General features: G+C 43.7%; 2 protein-coding genes across 4 annotated transcripts; both read right to left on the reverse strand.

Moving 5' to 3' along the window:
• Nucleotides 1-5,200: 5,200 nt before the first annotated feature.
• Nucleotides 5,201-7,678, reverse strand: LOC108934258 (forkhead box protein I1-like). Its single transcript, XM_018751837.2, has 2 exons — nucleotides 6,531-7,678; nucleotides 5,201-5,921 (listed from the first exon to the last, which is right to left on the reverse strand). The coding sequence occupies exons 1-2, from the start codon at nucleotides 7,117-7,119 to the stop codon at nucleotides 5,395-5,397; spliced, it is 1,116 nt and encodes a 371-aa protein (XP_018607353.1). The 5' UTR covers nucleotides 7,120-7,678; the 3' UTR covers nucleotides 5,201-5,394.
• Nucleotides 7,679-9,993: 2,315 nt separating this feature from the next.
• On the reverse strand, nucleotides 9,994-26,140 carry lcp2a (lymphocyte cytosolic protein 2a). Of its 3 annotated transcripts, none has more exons than XM_018752333.2 (22): nucleotides 26,070-26,140; nucleotides 25,493-25,792; nucleotides 24,314-24,376; nucleotides 23,645-23,691; nucleotides 21,449-21,517; nucleotides 21,263-21,291; nucleotides 21,102-21,142; nucleotides 20,760-20,961; nucleotides 19,612-19,715; nucleotides 19,328-19,397; nucleotides 19,123-19,206; nucleotides 18,047-18,075; nucleotides 17,261-17,277; nucleotides 16,960-17,067; nucleotides 16,674-16,701; nucleotides 16,529-16,541; nucleotides 16,303-16,417; nucleotides 16,135-16,187; nucleotides 14,925-15,037; nucleotides 14,639-14,713; nucleotides 12,096-12,251; nucleotides 9,994-10,727 (listed from the first exon to the last, which is right to left on the reverse strand). In XM_018752333.2, exons 2-22 carry the CDS (start codon nucleotides 25,568-25,570, stop codon nucleotides 10,599-10,601), a joined length of 1,623 nt encoding a protein of 540 aa, XP_018607849.1. In that variant the 5' UTR covers nucleotides 25,571-25,792; nucleotides 26,070-26,140; the 3' UTR covers nucleotides 9,994-10,598. The 3 variants fall into 3 exon arrangements, with proteins under 3 accessions (XP_018607849.1, XP_018607848.1, XP_018607850.1); XM_018752332.2 differs by having other exon boundaries at nucleotides 16,303-16,420; XM_018752334.1 differs by lacking the exons at nucleotides 9,994-10,727; nucleotides 12,096-12,251 and having other exon boundaries at nucleotides 14,243-14,713; nucleotides 16,303-16,420.
• Between the last annotated feature and the right edge of the window lie 331 nt (nucleotides 26,141-26,471).

Here is a 26,471-nt window from a genome sequence, read left to right on the forward strand (position 1 = left end):
GCGGGACGTCCAGTGTTGCTGCTCTTTCTTGACAGCCGCTCAGCACTTTTCGACGAGATTAACTTGTGACAGCAGAAGATGGACTTCGAGCTTCTGTTTGACTGATCCGACCACAAGGAGGCAGCAACCTCCGATACGCAGCATTCCAGTGCTGTTTACACATCGTGACTCCTGTCTTCAGCAAGCAGTTCCTGCAAGAGAAGATCTTCATTTTCAAAAACTGCTCTCACGAAGTTACTTTCCTTAACCACCTGTCCAAGTCAGAGTCATGGTGGCCTGGAGCCTATCCCAGAAGTGCAGGGCAGGGGGCTCAGTAGGGTACACCCTGGAAGGGCTGCCTCTCAGGGCACTCAAACACACTAATGCAGTCATGCTGTTTGAAACTATACCAAAAATGTGTGTGAGATCCTGCCACCAGTTCAGCACACAAATAGTCTCTCACCTCAAAATGTCAAATCCAGAGGGTGCCGTTTCACCTCTTGACTTCATGCGTCCGCCGTGGACGTCGTGCAGGCGCAAGTAGGCTGTAAACAGTTCAAGTGTGTACTCTGCTGTTTGTTGAGGAAACATGGTTGGTTTATTTTCGTAGGAATGCTGTGCCAGGGACTCCAGCTGGCAGCGACAGCATTTCCTCACAAATGTGTTCCAAATACCGTACACCCCGTTTCTTGAGTCGTGTTCATATGATGTGGATACAGCATATTCTGGAATTCCTCTAATGCTGGGGCTCACTTTGCTCCTTATCGCTCAACTGGCACCACAGCTGTAAGAGCTGCTGCCTTTGGAGCCAAAGGTTGCAGGTTTGAATCACACCTCCAGCTATAGTTCCCTTGACCAAGGTACTTAACCCTAACTTGTTACAATGAAACTAACCAGCTGTATAAATGGGTAAATAATTGTAAGTAGCATAAGACTAAGTCACATTGGAGAAAAGGGTCAGATAGACATATTGCATGTTCATGCTGAGATAGCAGGCGTCTCTAAAAGTTTTTTCCGTTAGTACTGAGAGAAGCCAGACGCAACTATTAGCCAATTGCACGGGGGTGGCACAGCGCCTGGGTGCTGCAAGAGGATGCGGGTTCAATCCCTGCTCAGTCTGTGAGGAGTTTGTATGTTCTCACTGTGTCTGTGTGGGTTTCCTCTGGGTGCTCTGGTTTCCTCCCACAGTCCAAAGACATGCTGTTCTGGTTCACCCACAGTGTGTGAGTTCCACTGATGTATGGATGAGTGACCCAGCGTATGTAGTGTATCTAGCAGTGTAAGTCACCGCGGTGAATAAGGTGTGTGGGCTGATAACACTACATAGTTTATTGGAAGTTGCTTTGGAGAAAAGTGTCTTATAAATAAATGTAGGACTTGTTGCACTTGTGTGAAGGATTACGAATAAGAAATGTTTAGTGTGCATCGCACACCTCCGAGTTGTAGACAGTTGCTCTGGCTCACTTGGTGAAGAGGAATAATGACAGTGCAAGATGACAAGGCTGCGTGTTTGCTCTTCTCTGAGAGGGGTGTAAGGCCGCATGTGTTGATGTTTACACCCTGTACAGTCACACCAGGCCGAAACTGTGAGACATGCGGGGGGTCGGATGGTGAGGGCACTGGATGCAATGACCCTGTCCTCCTGGTGCACAGAAACTCCAGTGGGGTGCGTTGTTTTTCTCATCGGTGATTCTTTTCTTGGAAAATCGGTCGACTCTTCGGGGAAGCGGGTTATATTGAAGTGGGCGGAAGGTGATGTGTACTTACCCCGCAAAGTAATAATCCTGGCTATTGTATTTTTCTTCTTCCGGAAGTTTTTTCGTGTTTCCTCAATGTCGTTCTGCTTCTGAAAGTAAAACTATAAAGAACCGACTGACAGCAAGTGAACGCGATGACAATGTCGAGACGCCCGTGTTCCTTAACTACTGTCGCCACTCGGCTTTTCCCGCCCTCTTCCTTCCCTCATTGTCTCCTTTCCATGAAGCGATGAAACCGAATGTTGAGGCTACAGTTGTAAGAAATTCTGGATCCCGTGTGACAGCTGCCTGAGTTTTAAAGGTGCCACTTGCAGATCTTTCAGGTTCCTGAGGTTATAGGTTTGAGTCCCATCCACTGTTGTATTGCTCTGCCCAAAATCGCTCCGTTAAAAATTAACCAGCTATCTGAGTAGGTAAATCACTATAAGCTGCTTTGGGGGGCAAGCGTCTGTGAAATTAGTAGATGTTACTGAACTCACAATGCGGTAAGGAGTGAATTAGTGCAGGAGCTTTGTCTTTGTCTTCCTCCCCATCCAAGTCTTTTCTTCCTTCTCTTTCCTGCCCGTAGTTCCGACTTGCTCAGCTGTTTCTTTCTGTTCCTTATTCTCTGTCATAATGGGACAGAAAACAAACAGCAGCAGGAGTCCTGGTAAAGAAGTGTGTGTGTGTGTGTGTGTGTGTGTGTGTGTGTGTGTGTGTGTGTGTGTGTGTGTGTGTGTGTGGGGCAACCACAGGTGGTCACAGATTCTAATATCAAAAAGGGAACTGTAGTTTTACCTTGAAACAAGTGTAAATCCATCCCTTCCATATATTTGCAGATTTCTGTGTGACCTTTTGCAATTTGTTGCTCAGATGAATTATTAATAGTAAAAGTATTTTTTGATATATTCATTATATACATATAAATATTTACTCGTGTGTGTGTGTGTGTATGTATGACAGTGATTAAGGAATAGGGTTATGGAATATATAATACAAACACTGTACTCTTAGTCACATTGAATAAAAAATTCACCTAAGCAACAAATTTATTACACAAATTTGTGTATTTATTTTAATTAGTTTTTCTTATTGTAAGCCATATAGGTTAAGAATATCATCTGTGAATATAAAGAGTAAGGGCACAGTAAATGGAAACAGGAGTATGGTATAGCCCATGAAAAGGTGGATCTCGAGGAACTGGTGCATGTCTTAGTTTCTGTGTATTTCCCTTCATGTCCTCTAACCCGGAATGTTCTGGAAGTTTGATTTTCCCCTGTTTATTGTCAACACTAGACCTTTTCCTCGCTGCCTCCACTCCCCCTTCTCCTTCACCGCATCTTGCCATTGGACGTTGTTGAATGCAAAATTTAGCTAAATGCCTTGGGAATGACGACAACCTGAGACCCAAAGGTGAGGGTGGTCATGATTGTATTGACTGATTTCATTACAGTCTATTTGTTTAGCGGACGACCATGTTTATGGTAATAAGAGCAGCTGGAGAACGTTGAGGACACTCATTTGTGTAGAGAGGCCAGAGGGATTTTTAGCTGTCTTTACATTTGTTTATTTCTGACATTTTTCACCACAGTGACTTACGGTGCTGGATACACTACTTACAGTGGGTCACTCATCCATACATCAATGGAACACACAGTCTCTCTGTCACTCACACTGGGTATATGTCTTTTGCAATACAACAGCATGTCTTTTGACTGTGGGAGGAAACCAGAGCACCCCGAGGAAACCCACACAGACTGAGTGGGGAACGAACCCATATCCTCTAGCACCACCCAGGTGCTGTGAGACACCAGCACCACTCGCTGTGCCACCACGCCACCACCTTTCAAAACATGCTGATAGATTGACTTCTTTTTTTAAAATTGTTTTTTATTTTTTATTTTTTTAAATGTCTTGTCAGGAAAGTGTGTTTTTTTTTTTTTTCCTTTTTTTTTTCTCCCCCCCCCCTTTTGTTTTGCATAACCTCCTGATGTGGGTAGATTTACTTACTGGCAAGATGGTCAACTTGTTTTGCCAAGATTTTTTTTTTTTCTTTATTATAATGTACAAGTGAAAGGAGGCTCATGTACTGAGCTTCTCTTTCTCCACTAACCTTTTTTTTTTTTTTTTTTTCCCTTCCCTTTCCCTCTTTTTTTAGAGGAATATTAGCTCATACACATTAAGGTGTTTTTAACTGACAAGAACATCAATCCACGATGAGAGAGCGCGAGAGACACATACAGAGGAATCTGTTTATGTCCTCCAAGAAGAACATGCAAGGAAGATCTGAGAATCACCTGCCCACATGTGATAGTAGAAGATGCTTTGACTGTAGGCTTCCAAAGGAACTAATGTTAAGTGAGGAAAGAAGAGGTAATTTAAACCTGTCCATATCTACCCGGGAAGTAAACCTGCAGATTCCCTATAACTTTAAGGCTGATTGAATTGAGAAACGGCTGGAACATCTGCTTCCACGCAACTTTTCTTGTTCTGCTCCATAACTTGCCAAAGTCGAACCTGTACATTTTTTCTCCCCATTTTTTCCTGCCTTCCTGAAAGCAGTATTCCACAACCTAATGCATCAAAGCTTTACCTTTTACGTTAAACGTAAGAATGACGTTCGAATAGTTCTTTTTTTTTATATTTATTTTGATGAACATATGTTGGTTACATTGCATCACACATCAATGCCATTTAACTGAAAAAGAAGGGAAAACAACTGCCCTACAAATACCGCGAAAGGCACAAAATATTGTAACCATCCCTTGGGAAGGTAATACAGATTTCTTTCGTCTAAATTTACAAGCTGCTTTTTTTTCTGCGGGGGGCGCGGTGATGCGGTGTGTTTGGCCGGGTCCTGCTCTCTGGCAGGTCTGGGGTTCGAGTCCCGTTTAAGGTGCCTTGTGATGGACTGGTGTCCCGTCCTGGGTGTGTCCCCTCCCCTCTCCAGCCTGTGTTGCCAGGTTAGGCTCCGGTTCACAGCGACCCCCGCTCCGGACAAGTGGTCTCAGCCTGCGTGTGTGTGTGTTTTCTTTCTGCTAACTGTTGAACTACATGCTATTAAGATGCTCTGTGCTGCGTCAGTTAAATTAGGGGAGAGATTTGTCTTTTTTTTTTTTTTTGACAAAGGCCTGCAGAGGGACACGTGAAATTTTGTATGAAATAAATTGTTTGCAACATATAATGTACCATCTAGTGGCCAAAATATCATTTACCTGAGTAGAGCAAAAAAAAAAAAAAAAGGTTAAATGATGAAAAGTACATTAACTTGGATTTTACATCTAGCAATAGTAGTGGCTGGAATGGAGAGTTTGGTCTGCAGGGACAGCTGGTTCTGCAGGTGCTAAAGCTGTTGCCTTTGGACACGAAGGTCGCAGGTTTGAGTCCCACCTCCAGCCGTAGTACCCTTGAGCCAGGTACTTGCCCTAAATTGCTCCAGTAAAAAAAAAATTACCCAGCTGTATAAACAGGTAAATGATTGTAAATAGCTTAACGTTGTAAATCGCCTTGGAGGAAAAGAGTCAGATGAATTAATAAATGTTAATGTGTTCACCCATGCAAATGGAATCAGGAGTTGAGGTCTGATTCACTTCTGTCCTCAACGCATGAGTCAGTTCTCTACGAGCTGGAACAGGATGAGCACATGGTGACTACGTGTCGTCTGATCTTTTGTGACTCTCTAAACTTGTGTGCCCTCTTGATGGCAGAGCAGCCCGGCGCCCCTCACCTCCAGATCAAACCGGTTGCTCGACCGGTCGATAGATGAGTCACTGTATACTGGCATGGACTGAGGTGGCGAGGAAAGGAACTCGGAAGGCTGAGGCCTGGGGCCCGACCACTGTGACCACGCGCTATTTGCGGAGTAGGAGTCGTACACCTCAGTCTGCGAGCTCTCCACCAAGGGGCTGAGAAGGTCCCCGCCCATGTCCGCCAGCCCTGCGGCCAACTCCGACATCTCTGACAGAAAGCTGCTCAGACAGGGAGATTCCCCCGAGGGAATGGGAGAGGGGCTTCTCCTCCTCTCGGGTACCGTGGAGCTGCCGGACGCAACGTCGATGGGTTCGAGGCTCCCTTCGCCGCTCTTGAGGGGCCCTGGTGCCCCGTCCCTACTTGTAGGGTCTGACTTCCTCTTCCTCTTGCGCCGGAAATTGCCGTTGTCTAACATTTTTTCGCAGTTGGGATCAAGGATCCAGTAGTTACCCTTTCCTTCGGGGAAAATTACAGAATAACCATTAAGTCTGTGTCCTCATTGAAGTGGCTGCATTCATGAACAAGTCAAGAAATTGCTTAAGAACATCTGACCTAAGGCCATTTTTTTCCCAGGATAGATAGATATATATAAATTTTTTTTTTTTTTTTTTTTGCCAAGAAAGGACTATTTTGGACACATTTCTGCTAAATTTAATTTCATACAGAAATGTCACTTTTATGACATTCTACCTGTATGAACACAATACAAACATATTACATTTATTCATTGAGCTGATGGTTTTCTCCAAAGCAGTTTACAATGGTAAAGTTACAATTATTTACCCATTTTTATAGCGGGGTAATTATGACTGGAGCAATTTAAAGTACCTTGCTCATGGGTACTAAAGCCAGAGGGGAGATTCAAACCTGCAACCTTTGGGTCCAATAGCAGCAGCAGCAGCTGCAGCACTAACCACTGTGCTAGAGCTGTCCACATTAAGAGCCACTTGAGCTGAGTTGGACTGATTAAAATACATTTGGCTTTTTTGCTCGACAGAATAAAAAGGTTGTATGACAGGATGAACCTCGTGGAAAATGAAAGCACGGGCAAAGAACGGGCGTCACCTGGTTCGTCCTTGTCCCGCGGTATCTTCTTGAAGCATTCGTTCAGCGAGAGGTTGTGCCGGATGGAGTTCTGCCAGCCCGCCTTGCTCTTGCCGTAGAAGGGGAAATTTTCGGCCACATACTGGTAGATCTGACTGAGAGTGAGCCGTTGGTTGGGCGCTCTGTGTATCGCCATGGCGATCAGTGCGGAGAAGGAGTAGGGAGGTCTGACCAGCTTCGCCAGATCTTCCTGCAGCGGTAGAGACAACCAGCTTGCTTCTGCCTCCATGCCCTCGGTCCCAAGGGTGCCCAGATAGGGCTTCTGCAGATTGTAGTGGGAGAAGAAGAGGCTGCCTGCTGCGGGGGCTTCGTTAAGGCGCTGAACCGCGTTCAGTCCAGAGCCCCTGAACTGCAGGTATGGGTTCGTGAAGCTGTAGGCGTAGTCCCCGAGGTCGTGAGTAGAAGGGGTGATCCGCTGGGGGCCAGGCAGAGGAGGTGAGGTGCGGAAGCGGTCATCGCTCAGGCTGAATTCTGGGCTCTCGAGCCCTCGGCCGGAGAACCGCGGGATGTAAAGGTGAGGTGGCTGGCCCTGTGGGTCAGCTGAAGTCATTCTCAGTCAGAACTTCTTTGATTTCTTTCTTCTTTCTTGCTTCCTTTTCTCCAGCAAAGGATTCTCTGCTTTGTCTCGGTTGGTCTGTGACGGCTCCGCCGGGAAAGCTCAGGTGGAAATGACAGGTGTGTGGTACCTGCCGCTGCCTTCATCTGGTTCATTTATGCAATGACGGCAACGCCCTCCCCTGCTCTCATTGGGTCGTTCGCTGTGCGTGACGAGCGTCACGGCGTTTTTACCGCTACGCCGTTGACGTACTGCAGGGTCTTTCTTTTCCCTTAAAACCTCATGCTTTGCGCTCTTCAGAGAAACCAGAATTATGATTCTGGGTAGAATGAGACAAATGGTTAAAAATTATTTTGCATATTACTAAATTCCATTTTGCATGAATACCTATGATGGAAATTTTGCTCTTGCCTTTTCTGTTGGATGCAGGTGTGCCTCTCAAAATCTGAAAACATGTAAGTCTTCCGGAATAATTTCCATTTGTGCAATGAATTATTTAATTTGAGTAAAGCCAGGGATAAACTACATAACATGATTGTAAAATTGCATAAAAGACAGGTTTTTTTTTTTTTCCTTTGACAAGCTACATGAAATATAATGGTACCTTAATATTTTTAATGTGGGTTATACGACACGTCACCTTGGATGAAAAGGTGTCAGTTAAATAATGCAGAGAATTTGCTGTAAGTCACTTTGTAGAAAAGTCTCCTAAAGAAATACATTTAAATATACACTGTAATGTAAAATTATTCTGCTGTAGTTTTTAGGAATAGTGGGATTTGTAGCAAATGTACAGTTCAATAACTGTTCAATATATTTTTCATTACACTATCTCACGATTTCATTACATTGTAATGATACATTTATTCACACAGTGATAATTAAATATTTTAAAATGTGACCATTTAAATAGCGTAAACTTATATCAGTTTATTTTTCTCAAAAACTGTACTGAGCGTACACCTACTGAATGCATTTGCTGTTACTCTAGTGTCAATATAAACAATTTTTTTGGTAAAATATGTATGTATGTATGTATTAAATTTTTTTAAATGGATCTTTCTGACTAACTTGCCCATTTCAAAGGTATATTATCTGAAGTTTTACACCATTTCTTCTGGACACTTATCATTTAAAGAAAAATCAGAAAAGCACTTGTATTAACCCTCACTTTTTTGTTAATTATCTCCATATTAAAAACATTTCAACAGCGTAAAAAATATCCAGCCCCCGTGCATTTATGAAAGGTATAATTTTCCAGTTCTTGAAATTGAACACTTTTATGTGGAACTTGGCAAATGAACACATGAAGGTCGGTTGATGGTCAGGTCACTTTTAAATTGGCAGACTTCTTAGGACTTTTTTTTTAACTTAAACTGCTTTGTCTGTTTGCTTTCATAAAAAGATGGGTGAAAATGTGTCCGTTAACATCAGTCTGCCAAGGGTGGCAGTTAGTTTAGCTCTCGTACCCTTAAGCAAGGTGCTTATTCTAAAATTGCCTCTTGTTGATCTTATGTGAGAGGGGCATGGTGGCGCAGTGGGTTGGACCGGGTCCTGCTCTCTGGTGGGTCTGGGGTTTGAGTCCTGCTTGGGGTGTCTTGTGATGGACTGGCATCCCGTCCTGGGTGTGTCCCCTCCCCCTCCAGCCTTATGCCCTGTGTTGCTGGGTTAGGCTCTGGCTCCCTGTGACCCTGAATGGGACAAGTGGTTCAGAAAGTGTGTGTGTGTATATGTATTCTTACGTGCACCAGGCTTTGTGATTACTGCTACATTTATTCATATTCATTCTTTCATTTATTCACCAGTTTTCTCTAAGGCACTTTAAAATGTTGAGGATAAAGTGAGTGACTGTAATATCTCTGTATACTATAAGGTCAAGGTGGATCTATATTTCTAAAAATGTGCTGGAGCATGCATAATGTATAATAACTTTTAAAAACACTAAATGAGGACTTTTGGGACAGCTGGTGGGATATTGGTGGGATTTGAACCTGTAACCTTTGGGTTTAAGCAAAGGTTATAGGTTCAAATCCCACCTCCAGCTCTAGTACCCTTAAGCAAGGTGTTTATTCTAAAATTACCCAGCCCTGTAAATGGATAAATAATTGTAGGTACATTAACATTGTAAGCTTCTTTGGAGAAAAACATCATCTAAATGAATAGAGGTAAATAAAAAAAATCCAGTAGCGGTTTTATACTGCATTTCACCATTACGTCTTCACAGCATGTTCCATCCTTAAAGATGCTCAGACAGTGAAATAATACAGTTTATTTGTGATGGCAACATGCCATTGTTTTCGCGGGCTTGGCACAACATTTTAATCTGGCAGCCCGATCAGTCAGACAGGCAGCTAATTTGTTTGAGACTCACGCCCTACTTTTACACCTGGAGCAGATCTGGAGCTGTCGGGTCCGAAACCGTGACGGTGGTGCCAGATTGTCATATTTTAATTTATTTCGACATGAAAGGCAGGTGACAACAGTTTTATTGAAAAAATAAAAAAGAATAAAGATCATCACGTTTGCGACAGCCGGTTTGCATTTTGAGACATTTCGTTTGGCTCGAAAAGACAGTTTGGTGCTGCGGCAACTCTTGTTGACCGTTCAATGTTCCCGCATTTGGTTTTTTTCCCTTCCCTTTACTCAGCACACATGAGTAGCTCATAAGGAGCAGCAGCTGTAGCTCTTATGGATTAACATCAGATAATAATATTACGCAGATGCATTTAACCTCCTTTAAGAAAGGCAATGGGGCAGCTGCCTTTGGACCCAAAGGTCGCAGGTTCGAATGCTGCCCCCAGCTGCTGTACCCTTGAGAAAGCTACTTACCCTTAATTGCTCCCACTAAAAATTACCCAGCTGTATAAATGGGTAAACAACTGTGGGTAGATCAACACTGTAAGTTAATTTAGAGAGAAGTGTCACGTACATGGAGCAATGCAGAAAATAATCTTGCGAATCTAAATCTCAGAAAACCATCTGCCTTGAAATGGCTGTAACTTAAAAAAAAAAAAAAAAAAAAAAAAAGTTCCTAAAACTTTCAGGGTCAATCCATGAAAGATGAGGGCTATTTGCATTAAAACTGGGATTTCCATCATCGCGCCTGCGAGCTGCCTGGTATCCAGACGCCGTCTTGTGAAATTCGTAATGTGGTTCTTAAAGAAACGCAGTGAAAGACACCGAGGAAGTAGCAATCGTTGCATCTGTCTAAAAATCCAATAAGCTCTTTACAACATAGAACAACGGTTTAAAAGGAAAGAAATATTTAAATAGTAATACATTGTGATAGTAGAACTGCTTAGTTGCGAAGGACTTGCAAAGGAGTTGAGGATTCTGTGTGTCTCTTCAGCAATGAAGGGCAATTCTGGAGCTCGCAGAACTTCTCTGATATTCTTCACGATGCCCCAGTTCCTCACTTCTTCATCCTGGTTCTCTCATCAAGCGCGCAAGTCGGGGAGCAGAGCGCAGGGTGGTCATCGGTACTGTACCGGGTATATCAGTGGGCACTGTTTCTGTGGTCCTGCCCCACGGTCCTTTGCTTCAATCAGAAGAAGTGGCACCTGGGTGTGGAACTGAATGATGTCCCTCACCCTCATGAAGGTCTGCAGAGCAGAATACACAGATACGGGGACTGATTCTCAGCGAACTGCTTGTAGGCGCTTTCAAACTGGAAGTTTCAATACAAGTGCTGAAGTCAAGCATTAACTGTCACGTAAGTGGGGTGGCGCAGCGAGTAGTCCGGCTGTCGCAAGAGGATGTGGGTTCCACCCCCGCTCAGTCTATGTGGAGTTTGCATGTTCTCTGTGTGGGTTTCCTCTGGGTGCTCTGGTTTCCTCCCACAGTCCAAAGACATGCTGTTTGGGTTCACCCATAGTGTGTGAGTGACAGAGAGAGAGAGAGTGTGCTGCACTGATGTATGGATGAGTGACCCAGTGTAAGTAGTGTATCTAGCAGTGTAAGTCACCGTGGTGAATAAGGTGTGTGGACTCATAACACTACGTAGAGCTTATTGGAAGTTGCTTTGGACAAAAGTGTCTGCTAAGTGAAGAAGTGTAATATAAATAACTGTCAATGCTCCACCTTGTGTGTGTGTGTTGTTTCAGTACTGCAGTTCCATGTGTAATGTTGGGCTTTTACCACATGAAAATGAACATTTCTTCATTTAGCCAACGCTTTTCTCCAAAGTGACTTCCAATGACATGTACTAATATCAGCCCACACCTTCCCACTCAAAGTAAATTATAATCCTAGATATACTACAGAACGCTACCTACAGTGTTCCTCACTCACAACACACACCTTATTCACTGCGGTGACTTACACTGCTAGATACACTACTTGCACTGGGTCACTCATCCATACATCAGTTGAACACACTCTCTCTCTGTCACTCACACACTATGGGCGAACCTGAACTGCATGTCTTTGGACTGTGGGAGGAAACCAGAGCAACTGGAGGAAACCCACACAGACACGGGGAGAACATGCAAATTCCACACAGACTGAGTGGGAATCGAATCCACGTCTTCTCACACCACCCAGGCGCTCTGAGACAGCAGAGCTACTGTGCTTTAAATATTAAAACGTACATCAATATAGCAAAAAAAATCTTTACAGGGATGGACATAATCCCATCTTATTTGATTCTATCTCATAATAATAATAATACTTTGCATTGGTCAAGTTTAACCTCTTTAATGACAGCAAAATTCCTTCTCAGGTCTGTCATTGACACATTTTTGTGTGTGTGTGTGAGCGCGTCTGCTTGCAAAGGGCAATTACAGGTCTGTATAGATGTTTGTACATGGAAAGCAGGTGGCCTTTCTTCATCACCTGAATTTACTGTAGTTATGCAAATCACCGTACGATATTTCTGACCGTTTTATTTTTGACCCTCGCTTGGCCTCCTTCAATACACCGAGAGCTGACTTCTTCTTTCCAGAAAACGAGCCGACACCGCGGTACAATACCTCGCGGTTCTTCGTGTTGGTGCCTAGTAGGAAGACGTCTTTTTCGCTGTTGTAGCGGATCTGGATGTTGTACACTTTGTCCTGGTAGAGCACCATGAGGGTGTACGGCTGGACCGATGACCTCCTCGAACTGTCCCGTACAAGGTACGTGCCGTCCTGAAACGCACAAATATTTACCTTACCCCAAAATAGTGGCATGAAGCGGAAATAAATCGTACCGCTTCTCACTTTTGAATTACTATTGTTCCAAAGCTACTGCCGCTGTCAGGCCGACCCATCGATACCGTGGACATTTAGCCGGAGCAGGTAATACTAAGGGTTGGATGGCACAGCGGTGTTCCTGAGCCAGCAGCCTTCGGGTTAGACGTCCGTGTCCACCCCGCAACCTGCTTTTCCATCGTTTTCATTTCTTCATCCCGGATGAATATTATAACTTAAAGGACTTGATGTTTTCATTAAGCGTTTTTCTCAAAGCAGTAGCAGCGCAGCTCTTCGCTCTCAATCCCCTGAGTCACAAACATCCTGCTGCTTGCTGTCCACATGTCCATCCCCTTAGTTTAGCATTTCACACTTACATTTATTTATTTGCAATGTCTTTATTTACAATTTACATTTTCCTCCATAATAATTAGTGCTATGTGTATGTTTCTAAATATATCATCATCATCATTATTATTATTTTTATTATTATTATTATAACCATTAGAGGTGTACCCCGTTGTTCGCCCTTAATCCAAGTCCTAAATAAAAGGGGTGGATAGCGAAGAGGTGGACAGAGGGAGGTCATTTCCAATTATTCCTTACGGGGAAAATTAAATTAGTCTGTTCTCAGCCCATCCCAAAATCCCCAATTAATTTTAATAAATGTGATATAATTTTAATAAAAGCGATATAAAACACTTCAAACAAAGATAAATTACAATAATCATAATGGAGTACAACAGTAAACTAAACAATGTTTAAATTGCCCAGAAACAGTGTAAGAACACGCACGCATTTCTGGCTAAGGTGTCAAACAGCAGAACAACACAAGTCATAAATCCCCTATCATTCCCCACAATGGTTGCCCAACAACTATTTATATCCACAGCGGCAGTGTTGCATCATGGGAGAGCTACTGCTCCCATCGCCGCCGCTGCAAAATGTTTCGAAGCATTTGTTGGAAGTTTGTTGGAAGTGTTTGGTAAACATGTTCTCACAAGCTAATTTCTCAGAGGCGCTTTGATAAAAAGGTGTTATAACGATCTCGGGCAGATAGCAGAGAAAGACGTTGGTTGTCAAGAGGTGCTAAAGTGAAAACGCTCATCCCCTGGGGGTGGGAGGGGTGGATAGTTGGGTACATCTGTAGTTAGAGGCAGTCCCCGTGTTACGAACGTCCGACTTACATACAACCCGTAGTTACGAACCAACCCCAGTAAAGCCTATTATATTAAAAGTTTGAGTTACATACAGTGATTTGTAATAACAAACGGCGCTACTCTGCGACGCTCATCAAAACGTTGTGCGTCTACAGCGGTCCGTCAGCGCGTGAGGGCGAGGTAGGACAAAGACTTTGTTCTCTTAAAGTTGTTTTATTGTATCTGGAAGTGTTTCTTTAATGTTTTTTTGTGCGTAGAAAGGTACACGATATACAGTACACTAAGACAAACATTTGAATAAATGACTTTGGACACGAACTGTTCCGACTTATGTACAAATTCCACTTAAAGACAAGTTTCAAGATAGACTTAGGAATGGAACTCGTTCGTAATCTGGGGACTGCCTGTATTTGATCCCTTTGTCCAAATCGGCGTACAGTAATACCTCGCCCTACGTCGTTAATTGGTTCCAAAGGGCGCGACTTGAGTCGAAAAGTGCTGGAAAACTAACTAAACCCCTAGAAAAATTATTTAGACCCCCTATAAACCCCTAATAAGCATCCCCCTTAAGTGTATACACTTTAATTAATGCTAAGCTAAAGAAAAACAAAAAAAAAAAACTTGACATTATCGGCACCGAATGGCAGGTAAATAAGACAATTTTTTTTATTTTTAAGCTTTTAATTGATTTTATAGATTACAATAGATTATTTTACATATTTTAACATTACTTTTTATTTGATTTTACACTTTTTTATTGTTTTAAGTGATTTTTGAGTTTTTAACAATTTTTAATATTTCCGGCTGGCCGACGTAAAATCACGTTAGCCGACTGAAGACGAATTGTATTTTTCCAAATATATTTAACAAAAAACCGACGTAAAGTCGAAATCGACGCAACACGAAACAACGTAGGGTGAGGTAATTTACCGTATAACATTACCTCCAATACGAAGCTACCTCACAAGTATTTACTTTGTTACTGAGCTGGGTAATTTATACTATATCGAATTAGGTTAAGCACGGAAAGAGCAGGATTCAAACAATCTTTCAAATAGAAGGCGATGCTTCTAACCACTATGTTACCCTCCGTATTGCGATTTTACAACGATTAAATGGCTTCTGTGGGGATTGAAGGACCTCAGGTGCGCATGATCCCCAAGAGGAACAAGCAAAGTGACTCACCTGGTTGATGGCCCTTAAATAGCCTTCCGCCTGTCCTCGGGTCACCTGACCCACGTACCACAGCGGGTCGAGATCCTGCACAGGCGCACGCACAAATCATTATTTCTCCAGACAAAACAGAGGAATTAAGTCTCCTTGTTTAATAGGAAGGGGCTGTCGGCGCACGGCAGAGTCACGTTCGTAGAGAAAGGGCCACTTGAAGGCTCTCGGGTGAATGGCGTGCGACGTGTGCCCAAATGTGAGAGAGTAGCAGTTGGAGAGAGCGAACGGCCAGGCAGCTGCAAACCTGATCGTCGTCTGGATCCGGCTCCGGCAGCATCGGTGGCGGTTGCCTGGGCTGAGGTGGTGGCAATGTGTGCCTGTTGGGACCTTGTGGTGGGGCCCGGTGACCGCTCAGCACTTTCGTTGGAGATGAACAAAACAGCATAATTCACTAGCTACACATATCTGGTACACACTGGCTCCTCACCTTCCAAACAGCTTTAAAATTGAAAATAAAATTACGGAAAAAATCCCGAATCTCTACAACCTCATTCAATCTACCGATTCACCGCACAAGTATGTCAACGTTCAATATCTTCTGACCACCTTCGAGATACCTTATCATCTACATAATGAATAAAGCTTAGTTAAAAAAAAAAAAAAAAAAGGTTGAGTCTCTTGATTTAATTAGGAGCTTAGTTCTATATTAATCTCAACTATATCTGTGATAAAAAAAATTTATAAAATTTTTTTATTCTAATAATTTCAAGCTGCACTGAAACTAATTTAAAACAGTTGGGGGGGGAATGTTCAATATCTGGCAGCATGGTGCCACAGTGAGTAGCGCTACTGTCTCACAGCGCCTGGGTGGTGTGAAAGGATGTGGGTTCGATCCCTGCTCAGTCTGTGTAGCGTTTGCATGTTCTCCCTGTGGCTGTGTGAGTTTTCTCCGGGTGCTCTGGTTTCCTCCCACAGTCCAAAGACATGCTCTTCAGGTTCCACCACAGTGTGTGGGTGACAGAGAGAGAGAGAGTGTGTGTGTTCCACTGATGTATGGATGAGTCACCCAGTGTAAGTAGTGTATGTAGCAGTGTAAGTCACCGCGGTGAATAAGGTGTGTGGGTTCATAACACTACATAGAGTTCATTGGAAGTTGCTTTGGACAAAAGCATCTGCTAAAAAAATAAATGTGTTGACTGGTTCATCCCACAAATCTATGTAACAGTCCTCATGTTGTTGTTCATCAACACTCAGGAACGCCAGATAAGAGCTATAAACACTGGAAGTGAGCTGAATGAAGGCAGTTCAACACTCGTATTCTCTTTGGGTGCCTTTTACCACCAACTAATGACCGACCATGCGAACGCGGGTCATGACCGATCCGCATCAGACAAGAAGGAATAGACTGATGAAGAAAACACAAAAACAAAGGAATAAATGAAGCAGAAATATCTTTGTAAAATGAGGGCCAAGTGTCCTATCAATTTTGGCTTGGGGTCCGCATGAGAGCTTACCTTCGCTCAGCCTGGATGGCAGGGATCCGCCTCCCATAATGTTAGAGGGCACGCTGGAGAGGCAAAGCACAGGGGCTGGTAAGACGGGTGTGAAACTCGTGCACACGCACTCTTTTTGTACTATTTGCATCTGCTTCTCCTTCGTAGACTGGCGAGGGAGGGGTTCACCTTTCTGAAGAGTATGGATGCGCAGCGGGCCCTGGTCGGGGTGACAGACCACGGGAGGGCAAGGGGAAGGTGTTGGAGTTGGACACAGCCCCTCCTCCTGGCCTTGGCATGTGTCCTACTTTGCAAGAAAAGAGGCAAAGGGCCATAAGGGTGTTGTGGAAACTTCTGGAAACATCAGGCAAGAGGCAGCGTTTGCAATGAAAACAATGAAGGAATCACTACATACCATCGTCTTGCAGCTGTTGATGCAGAACAGCAAACAAATAAGTGCGTTAGCAGAGAGATGATGAACGAGAGCACGCTAAAAACTTCAAGACACGTTTCTTATTATTGGTGAGGGCTGGTGAAAACACGTCTGAAGACATACTTACATCATTTCTGCTTTCTTGCAGACTGGGCCTGTAAAAGATACTTATGGTCTTAGACTGCACTGGTTAGTCTGTATTACAGCTATTCATTTAACTAGTGTTTTTCTCTGAAGCGACTTACAATGTTCAGCTACTTACAATTATTTACCCATTTATAGAGCTGGGAAATTTTACTGGAGCAATTTTAGGGTAAGTACTTTGCTCAAGGGCACTGCAGCTGGAGGTGGGATTTGAACATATGTTGACAAGTGTCTTTTTGCGTGTGTGTCTGGACCAGCAGGAGACGCACCTGGGTGACGACGGGAACTTTCCAACGGAAGAACTGGACCTGTTGACCATTCCAGGGAGCGGTGGTTTGGGCAGTCGAGGCATTTCAGTTTTCTCTCCAGGCAGGGGCCTGTAGGCAGCAACACCCAGACAGTGAGCCAATAGGCACAAATCATTTGGGCTGAAGGTTTGACAGACCTCTGCTGTGAGACACACACACACACACACACACGGTAAGCCAGGCACAGAATCAGAGCTTTACTGTATTGGTACAGCAAATAAGTGGTAAATTCACAACATCTCCAGTGCAAAGGCATCCTTACCTTCTCGGTGGAGCAGGCTGTGGGATGAAAAAGAAGGCAGAGGTGTGTGACCACAACAGTGAAACGTGTACAACGCTGGTGTGAATCAACAAAGGTTTTGAAACAGGCAGTCCTACTGATATAAAATAAAATGTTTATTCTGCATAAAAGCTGATCAAAAAAATTCTAATTTTTAAATTGCAGACAGTTCATCTTTTCATGGAATTGAGTTTTAAATTCCAGGAGAGGTGCTATTCAGTTCATTTTTTTTCTTTTTTTTTTTTTTTTCTGTATGGTGACCTTCCCAACAGGTTACAATCACAGGAAAATACATTTATTCAGCTGGCGAATGCAAATGAACAATTTTATTTGTAAACACTACTTTCTGAAGTTTATTCTAAAAAACTTGCACTAACCTTCCATTTATTCTAACCTTAAATTAATCAAATTTAACATAAGTAAATGCTTATATTTCGCCAACAAATTAGACCTGCAGCCTTCAGAAACCAGTCAAAATGACTCGGCGAACATGAAGCTGCGAAATATGTGAACTGATATATCGTACAGTACAAAGACAAACAGTGATTTATCCCGTGTCTCAGTATATTCAATAATTCAACGTTCTACCCTCAGACTATTTTTTTTGATCACATCCAAAAGGACAGTAATTGCACTTTGGCTCCAGTAAGTTTTACTTTATGCTCAAAACACAATATTTACAGAAAGCCTCTGGTAACACAGATTGAAAGCACAGATGAAGGGAAAGAGAAGAGGAACTGAGAAAAGAAAATGAAGAGGAACCCTTACGTTGTCGGTGACACCACCGGGCTTCCGTCCTGCACAGACACAAGAGAAACGGACAAAAAAAAAAGAAAAGAAAGAACTGAGCAAGCAGCGGATGCTGCCGACCCGCAGCGGTGATCTCGGCCCATGCCTTTGCTTGCAGCAGCACCCCTGCGGAGCTCACATACACCATAATGGAGCTGCCACAAACCTCAGAGCTGTTCGGACACCTCCGCATCACATGTTCATATAGTAGCTGGTTAGTTTCCCACAAACACTTCACAAGTCTCCCTCCGTCCTTTTTAAGCAAGATGGAGAATATATGATATATGTTATCCTGGATGTGTCCAATCTGAGCCACAGGTGACAAACTAGAAGCTCCAGGGCATTTTTTTCAGGAATTAAAACTGTAAATGTGAAAACAGAAGAGCGCTGAAAGTTACAGGTTTTGCATTTAGCGTTAAAGCAACTTTCAGCATCAGGATTCTATCCTATGATAGTTAAATTTATTTTTTTAGTTATCAGCTGAGATTGAGCGCAACAGCAGGAGGTGGGAGTCAAACCCAGGTCTTTCCATGGGACTTTTATTGACCAGGCAAAGGCTCAAACCTCTAGGCTACATTCATACTGTACGCATCACTTTCTCGGAAGGTGGCTTTGTGTAATGCAATAATATTTTGTTACTTTGCTGCAATCTCGGTCTGACTGAACATCTGAATCTACGGTATTTTATTTACTCTGATTACTCAAATAGCTCTGTTAGCAAGTGCACGGTGTTTCTTAATCTCTGTAAAAAATGTTGCATTCGCTTTATGACGCCTATGTATTGAACCAGTGCCTTCAATTTGCAAACGCATGGAAAAATACAGAAGTGATGGGACCCATTTAGCTGACGCTTTCTTCCGAAGTGACTCACAATGTTAATCTGCCTACAGTTATTTACCCATATATACAGCTGGGTAATTTTACTGGAGCAATTCAGGGTAAGTACCTTACTCAAGGGTACTGCAGCTGAAGGTGGGATTTGAACCTGCGACCCGTAGGTCTAAAGGCAGAGTAAATAATAACGAGTCAGACAAATGCAAATTTTCAAGATGTACCTGATAACTGAAGATCTCTGTCTGGATGACCCGGCAAGATTCGTTCCACAGAGCCTGGCTTTTTGGTTCGGTCCACTGTTGGAGCTACGGGACCCGCGAAGGGTGGGGGAGATAAATAACGGAAATGACTAAACTGGCACTAACGCATGCATCAAAAGCTGAACATCAAAAGAGGGTTGAAGTCCAGCGATATCGTGTGACTTACGCATGTTTGGAGCCCTGAAGGGTTTCGACGGAGACTGATCTCGCCGGGGACCGGGACAGGGAGGCCCTGGCTGTTTGAGGCACAGATACATAGAGGGGGTTTGCAACGATGGTAAAGGAGGGCAAAAGAGCAACATTTCAAGCTCGAACAAAATGACCTCATGGCTCCAAGTGGCGGAAACGGTAAGCGATGCCACCGAAGTAACAGTACGTGAGTGTGTGAGCAGGGGCAGACAGGAAAAGGCAGGCAAATACCTGAACAGGTGTGGGTGACAGACCACTTACACGGGCTGCGGTAGGAGGAGGTGGCCCAGATCCTGGGCGCTCCGGTGGAGTCGGGGGCATGTTCTGAGCTGTCTTCAGCGAAACGACACGGTTGCGGGTATTGTCTGCCCAGACACAGCCAGATATGGACATGCTTGCAGTTAGAAACATCAAGACCCTTTTTATTTCTCTTTAACCGCACAAAGTGAAGATAACAAGTTCCTGTTCTGACAGCTGCTAATAATATGGCATTGAAGCATGAAAATGCATGGCTTCTTTTCTAAATTATGCATATATTCAGTTCAATTTAATTCAATACATTCAACTCAAAGTTTGTGATAATTCTCATGTGGCACTCTTACGATAACATTGCTTCAGAGTACTTATGTACTCTATAATGAGCGCTCAAATGGACAACAAAAATATCCAATGAGTAGATATAGTAATAACTTGGGGCAAAAAATGACAATGTATCTTTTTTAATGCACAATTTTAGTAAAAAAGGTGATGGAGCGGTGACAGCAACCTTCTAAAAACGGTTATTGATGACGGGCGGATGGATGGATGGATGGACGGACGGATGGATGGATTTTAGAAAACAAAGCCTAGTGCTAAAGTTATGAAGCTGAAATTGTGAAGGATTTTTCAGCGATAAATAAGTGACATAGAAGGCTTACTTTAACAAGTCACACATAAGTCTACATGGTGCTCAGTTTCGGTCAGATGTTGCTCCGGACTTCATGTGCTGTTAGAATGAGGCCGATTCATGTATATTCTATGTTCCTTTTTGCCCTGGCATCTAACTCGTCCGTGTCGGAGGTCACGTCCCATAAGAATCTGGACGTAGTCCGACCTTCCATCTAAAGCAGAAGATTCCCTCTCAGCACCTGGTCGTAAAACAGACATATTCCTTCCATTGTATTCCTTTCAGGTATGAACATATACCATGCTGATGGTCTCTGTTTTTCCAGGTAAAGAACTCCTCATGATCTAGGGTGAACTGCAAGATTGTCCAGCTGTCATAGGACCAGGGGGATTCACCTCGTGAACCCTGAGAGCTGAAGAACAGTCTTGCGATTCACCATACGTAGTGTGATTCTTATCCTTCGATAGGAAGGACCAGGTTGTCAAGGTCAAAGGGCATTGATAGAAAGCAAGGCCCATGTTACCTATGTAGTCACTCTCGCCCATGGGCTTGGCAGGGCAGATCTGCTTCACCATCTCCTCAGGGCCGGAAGGTGGCGGCTCGTAATCGTTGTCGTTTTCAAAGCCTCCCCCGTTAGGGTCCCCTTCTGTCGGGGACTCGTAATCGCCGTCGTCTGCATCGTCATCTTCCGCATCGGGGCTCTCGTAGTTGTCATCGCTCTGGTCCTGTGGGAAGGAGAAAAAGGTCTGTAGTTTCCAACAAGAGGCCCAAAGAACGTGTGGAGCACAAAGGGACAAAAATCGTAGCGCCAACGGAGGATCAGGAAGACAACACGGTAGCAGTGAGGGCTTTTGGATCGACTTACAAATTCCTCGGAATCCCAGCCATGATCCTGCTGCACCGGCTCTACAAGGAAAATTGTGAGAATGAGGAACCCATGTTCTGTCTCACACCACCGATATTCAGAGTGTCATACCGTAGCGGTGCAACGTAATGCCAACGAGTAAAAAGTCCAGTCGACCGTACCTGGCTCCCAGTTCTTCGGTGGTGGTTTGCTGTGGAACGAGCACATCGAATTAAGTTTTGTGCAGACAGCATGATCTTGGATTCATATTCAGGTGAAGTGAGGTGAAATTTCTAGCTTGGTATCAACACAGAGCAAAAATGGAGACTCGCCAATCGAAATCTGTTTTGCTTATGTCGTAGACTCACTTTCTTATAAAAAATCCTGTTTTCTTCTCTTCTTTTCTCTTTATTTCTTGGCAGATTTTGGCGATGTACCTGTAAAACAAATTTAAAAAGAAAAAAAAAGCGTTCTAGGGCAACCGCACCACAGCCTCGTATGACAGGTGTAGGCTGCGCAAACTTTCATAGCCTGTTTCCTGATGACCTTCTGCTGTTTCCATGGGTTCCTTCCGAGAGCTCAGATGTTCATAACAGGTCACATGTTCATTACGAGGGGTCTTGATTGGAAGTTTGGATAGTCGCAAGTGAGAGGGTTCAGCGCTGACAGGATGTGGTAAGAGCGTACGAGGTAGCTTGCTCGCATTCAACTACTGCCTCTTCATTTCTAAAATTAGCCTCTATAACTATACGAATGAAACAGAAAAATATTCCTCCTCTCTTTTTTCTGTTTCCTTGCGAAAACGTACGCCTAGGCTAGTCTGCCTCTTCCTCGTGATGCTGTTTTTCCATTAAGCGCACAAGGAGGGTGTTTTTCCGTTATGTTTCCCAGTCCAAACCGCAGTGATACACACACACACACACACACACACACACACACACACACACACACTTACTGAACCGCTTGTCCCATACGGGGTCGCGGGGAACCGGAGCCTACCTGGCAACACAGGGCGTAAGGCCAGAGGGGGAGGGGACACACCCAGGACGGGACGCCAGTCCGTCGCAAGGCACCCCAAGTGGGACTCGAACCCTAGACCCACCAGAGAGCAGGACCCGGTCCAACCCACTGTGCCACCGCACCCCCCACGGTGATACAAAACCCAGAAATTCTCATCCCGTTCATTCAATCACATATTTAAAAAAGCCATTTTCTTTAATAGGAATCCATCGAAAAAAAGGTCCTCTTTAATCTGTCCTTCCACCTGATCTTCTTTTCCCTGTCTGCCAGATTGGTACATGGAAATATTTTAGAACCAAGATTATGACTTGGTTTAGTACTACAGGTACAAGACAAGAAAGTATGTAAATCAGCATAGAATATGCTGATATATAGTAAAAGTATTAACAAGTTGTAATAAGTACTAATGAAGCCATGGTATGAATTAGGCCGGTACTCAGTAGTGGACAGTATAACCGCTTCGGATTTTTAGTCGTCGGCACGCAGGTGCTTCTCCATGAGTGGCGCCTCTATCTAATGTGTTCGTATGGTGATATTACTCACGTTTACATTTATTCACTTAGCATATATCATTCACATATCATGACACGTGAAACGATATTGTGAGGGAATAAACACGTCACTCATACCAGATTATGATATTAATATGTTCTTGGTCTGATGCACAGAGGGAATGGCAGCTGGTTTTGAAAGGAAAATCTTTCCCTCATCCACTAAACGGTAGAGAGTGACGGAGGGAATGCAGAAGAAATGCAGACAGCCCTCAACTTATGCAAATAGGCCGTTCTTGGACCCCTTACGTAAGTCAAAATTTACGTATGTCGGATTCCCTCCTCCCCCTCCGTTACAGAGCCAAGACTTCTCATTTCTTTCGCATTTGTTGCAAGCATGGGTGTAAGAAATTACACAATATAATTCTCTAGTAAATGTCGGACATATTAGATGTCTGTAGTGTTATTATTGTTGATTTCATGCTAGCTGTTCCTTTCATGTGGTCCTTTATACGCGCAGCATCCTTCGCCGTCGTATTTATAGTCGATACGGCTAAACCTGGTTCCCGTGTTATAGACGATACTCTTTGTCCACCTTCATGCTTCCTTCTTATTTTCAAATTCATCTCCAAATCGATTGCTGTACGCTTGCGAGACGCTTCTCGTTTTCTTTCAAGTGCACGTTTACCACCAGGCTTTGTGAACAATGAAAAGGGTAAAAAATATGGGAAAAAAGCAGTACACTAACTAGAGGAGATGTGTTCACGGCTCAAAACTGGTGGGAACTGGGAAGATGGAGCTTCCTGCCTTGTCTGGTTACGCCGGCTTGCGCTTAACATAATTCAGATATTTTACGTGAAATAAAAGCGCTATCCGTAAATAATGTGTATGCTGGTAATTTTTTTTTACACAAATCTGGATTCACGTAAGTCGAATTTATGTAAGCAGAGGGATGTCTGTACTGATATCCAAATGGATGGTTCCACCAGGACGTCGGTGCTTCGGTCAGCGACTTCCTAGTTTCTCGTATGCAGCGGCGCACGGTTTACTTACGGTGCATGAATCTTGGGGAACTTCTGCAGGTCATTGTCAGACATGTTCTGAAAAGGAAAGGAGAAATAACGTCTGTCAGTTCATCCACAAGTATCTCTGCTGTAAAACCCCAATGGCGAACAGCTAGACAGGAAGCACGAAGGGCAGCCAGGCATATCCTCGCCCTACACGAAATTTCTCAGTGCTGGTGAGTGGGTGGCAGTCAGAAGAAGAGGAAGTACAGGATGAAGGAGGAAAATGTGTCAGCACTGGAAGTTCCCAAAATTCCCTGATGCCACGTGGAGCTAGATGTCTTTGTCTCTGCCTTGCCCTCGCTGGCAGTGTACCGTAAGCATTGGAGGTGATCCAGCCGGCGGGAATGATGGTAAATTACGTTGCAGGCAACCAGGGCACTGATAAAGCAACAGCTTGTGGTGGTGGGAACTCAAAGCAACACATGGCTTTAGTCAAGTCAAGTCAAGTCAAGTCAAGTGGGTTTTTATTGTCATTCCTCTACATAGCTTGTATACAGTGGAACGAAAGGTCGTTTTTCCGGAGACCATGGTGCAACACAGAACAGTACACAAGACTACATAGAGCGCAAATACGCAACAGTGTGAGACAAGTGTAGGACCATAAATATACAGAAGAGAACGGTCAATACAGGTGAGGAGCAAGACGTGCGCTCACCAGGAAACGCGGCCCATTCATGCTGTGCTTCATGATGACCTTGTCGCAGCCTCCCAGGTCCAGCTGAGGACACGAAAAAGAAAGGAACCATTTAAGGAGGGAAATGTAGTTGAAAGGGTGTGACACGCTAACGTTGCGCTCCAGGGTTTTTGTGGTGCAGCCATGAAATGCAGCGTTTACATTTACATTTGCTTCTATTTATGAGAATAAGCGGTCAGGGATTTTTCTCTAAAGCGACGTACATCTCAGAGAAAAATACACTTAAGTACGTTAAACGTTTTAAAAATTTTTATATTGCATTTATTCATTTTGCTTATCTGAGACTCTGGTCACTGGGCTCAATTTGAAAAAGTTAAACAATATAAACGGTGTTATGTAAATAGCAGCATGTGATTCAAAAATGATTCTACATTTTTGTTTTGCCGAGAATTTTCACGGACACGTTTTTTTCTTTTTCCAAAAGCTTTTCGGTGTATTTGTTCAATTTTAATTTAATTCATTTTAATTAGGCTACTTCTTGTAATTCCTGTAATTTTAATTCCCTTCCTGGCTGGAAAAGATAACTTTTAATTATTAAATGCACTTATCCAGCTGGATGTCTCCATAATTCAAGTCAAATGCCATTTCTATATCTAACTCTGCCAACCTCGTATTGCTGTCAGCCTCAAATAACATGACAAGTAGTTCTCCATTAAGAACGCAGCTGTTTAAATATACTACACTTATTAAATATACTAAATATACTAGATATTATTTTGATTGTATTCGATGTGAATTTTTATATTCAGTTGTATGAAATCGTCTTGCACATCCTGTCACTGAATGGGGAAAAATCTATTATTGCTGTAATTAAAACTCTGCACCTATGCAAACTGCTTTAATATATCAGTACGAAAATGAGACGGAAAAACATATACATGGTACTGAGAGCAGGTCTGTGCTCTCTGCATTTTCGTATTTGCTATGGCTGTTGTATGGTTTAAGATGGTGCAGGAATTACTCGTCCCTTTTTCGACGTTTCCACAGATTATCTGGAACTTTCAGTGTTGCCCACTGGAACCTCTGAGAGGAACCTCTCAGTGGGCAGTGGACATGGAGGTCCTGCATTCACAGAGATGTTCATGAAGCCAGTGGTGAAAGCAGGGAAAGAGGGGAGCAGCGAAGACGGTATTCACTCACCTTTCTCATGTACTCTGCCAGCCGGGGTGCGTTCCAACCCATGACCTCCGACTTGGAGGGAATTGTCTCAGAACTCATGGTTTCACCGAGTTCCCGTTCTTTGGAATCGGAGAGAAGCGTCCAAATAATCCTTGCGCGGGGTAAGAACGTATGAGGCTCAGCGGCAGCTTCTCTCTTCCTGTACGTCTACGTCCTGGCCGTCATGGTGAACTCAAAAGGGCCTGTAGAAAATGTCTGGCTGCTGTGGCCTGGGCTGTGCTCCGTCTGCCCTTGATCGCGCAAAGTGGTGCGACCAACAACCTAGGAGAGCAAAAAACTCACCATCATCGTTGCGCTACGCAATTACAGAGAAGCGATTACACCATAGCAGGTATGGAAACACAGAGGCGGAAAGATGAAAAAGAAAGGAGGAGCGGCTGTTATAAAGGGTTCGTCTTGCCGAATCAATTGGGGCGAGCGGCGGGCGAGCGGCGGGCAAACGGAGGGCAAACGGAGGGCAAGCGGTGAGAAGGCCGGCAAGCCATCGGCGGAAAAGGGCTCTCAGCTCCAAAAAGAAGCCCATACCAAAAAGAAATACCTTAGAGAACGCTGTGCACGGCACAAGAAATTAGGAGCTGGAGGATTCTGAGAAAAAGAAAGAAAAAAATCACACTTCCTCCTGAGTTTCCTGTTGATGACAGCAGTGGTAGAAAGGGGAAGTACGGGCCTGCAAAAGAAAATTATGCTCAACGCTGCGTACGCTGCCCTGCACTTATATTGATCATCAGTTTTTTTAAATTATTTATTATTATTTAAAACTCATCTCTTCCAGACCCACTTTGCCCATGATCTCTTAAGTTCATATATAGTATATATGTTCATGATCATGCTCCTCAGGTCAATCCTTTACACAGCCACTCCTGCAATGTAACGTAAATGTTTATATGTATCTCAAAAAAAAAAAAAAAAGTACTAGGAGGGTGATCAGGAATCGTCAATA

This window comes from Scleropages formosus, chromosome 4 (genome assembly GCF_900964775.1).
Source record: "Scleropages formosus chromosome 4, fSclFor1.1, whole genome shotgun sequence".
Lineage (NCBI taxonomy): Eukaryota > Metazoa > Chordata > Actinopteri > Osteoglossiformes > Osteoglossidae > Scleropages > Scleropages formosus.

Bases quoted from the DNA above. Each gene is read 5' to 3' on its own strand.
- LOC108934258 (XM_018751837.2), bottom strand. From the start codon at position 7,119: ATGACTTCAGCTGACCCACAGGGCCAGCCACCTCACCTTTACATCCCG. The intron at 5,922-6,530 runs GTGACGCCCGTT...TTTTCCCCGAAG, and splicing joins GCGGGACAAGGACGAACCAG to GAAAGGGTAACTACTGGATC.
- lcp2a (XM_018752332.2), bottom strand. From the start codon at position 25,570: ATGAGTTCTGAGACAATTCCCTCCAAGTCGGAGGTCATGGGTTGGAAC. The intron at 21,143-21,262 runs GTACGGTCGACT...TTTTCCTTGTAG, and splicing joins ACCGAAGAACTGGGAGCCAG to AGCCGGTGCAGCAGGATCAT. The intron at 16,702-16,959 runs GTGCGTCTCCTG...TATCTTTTACAG, and splicing joins AAGTTCCCGTCGTCACCCAG to GCCCAGTCTGCAAGAAAGCA.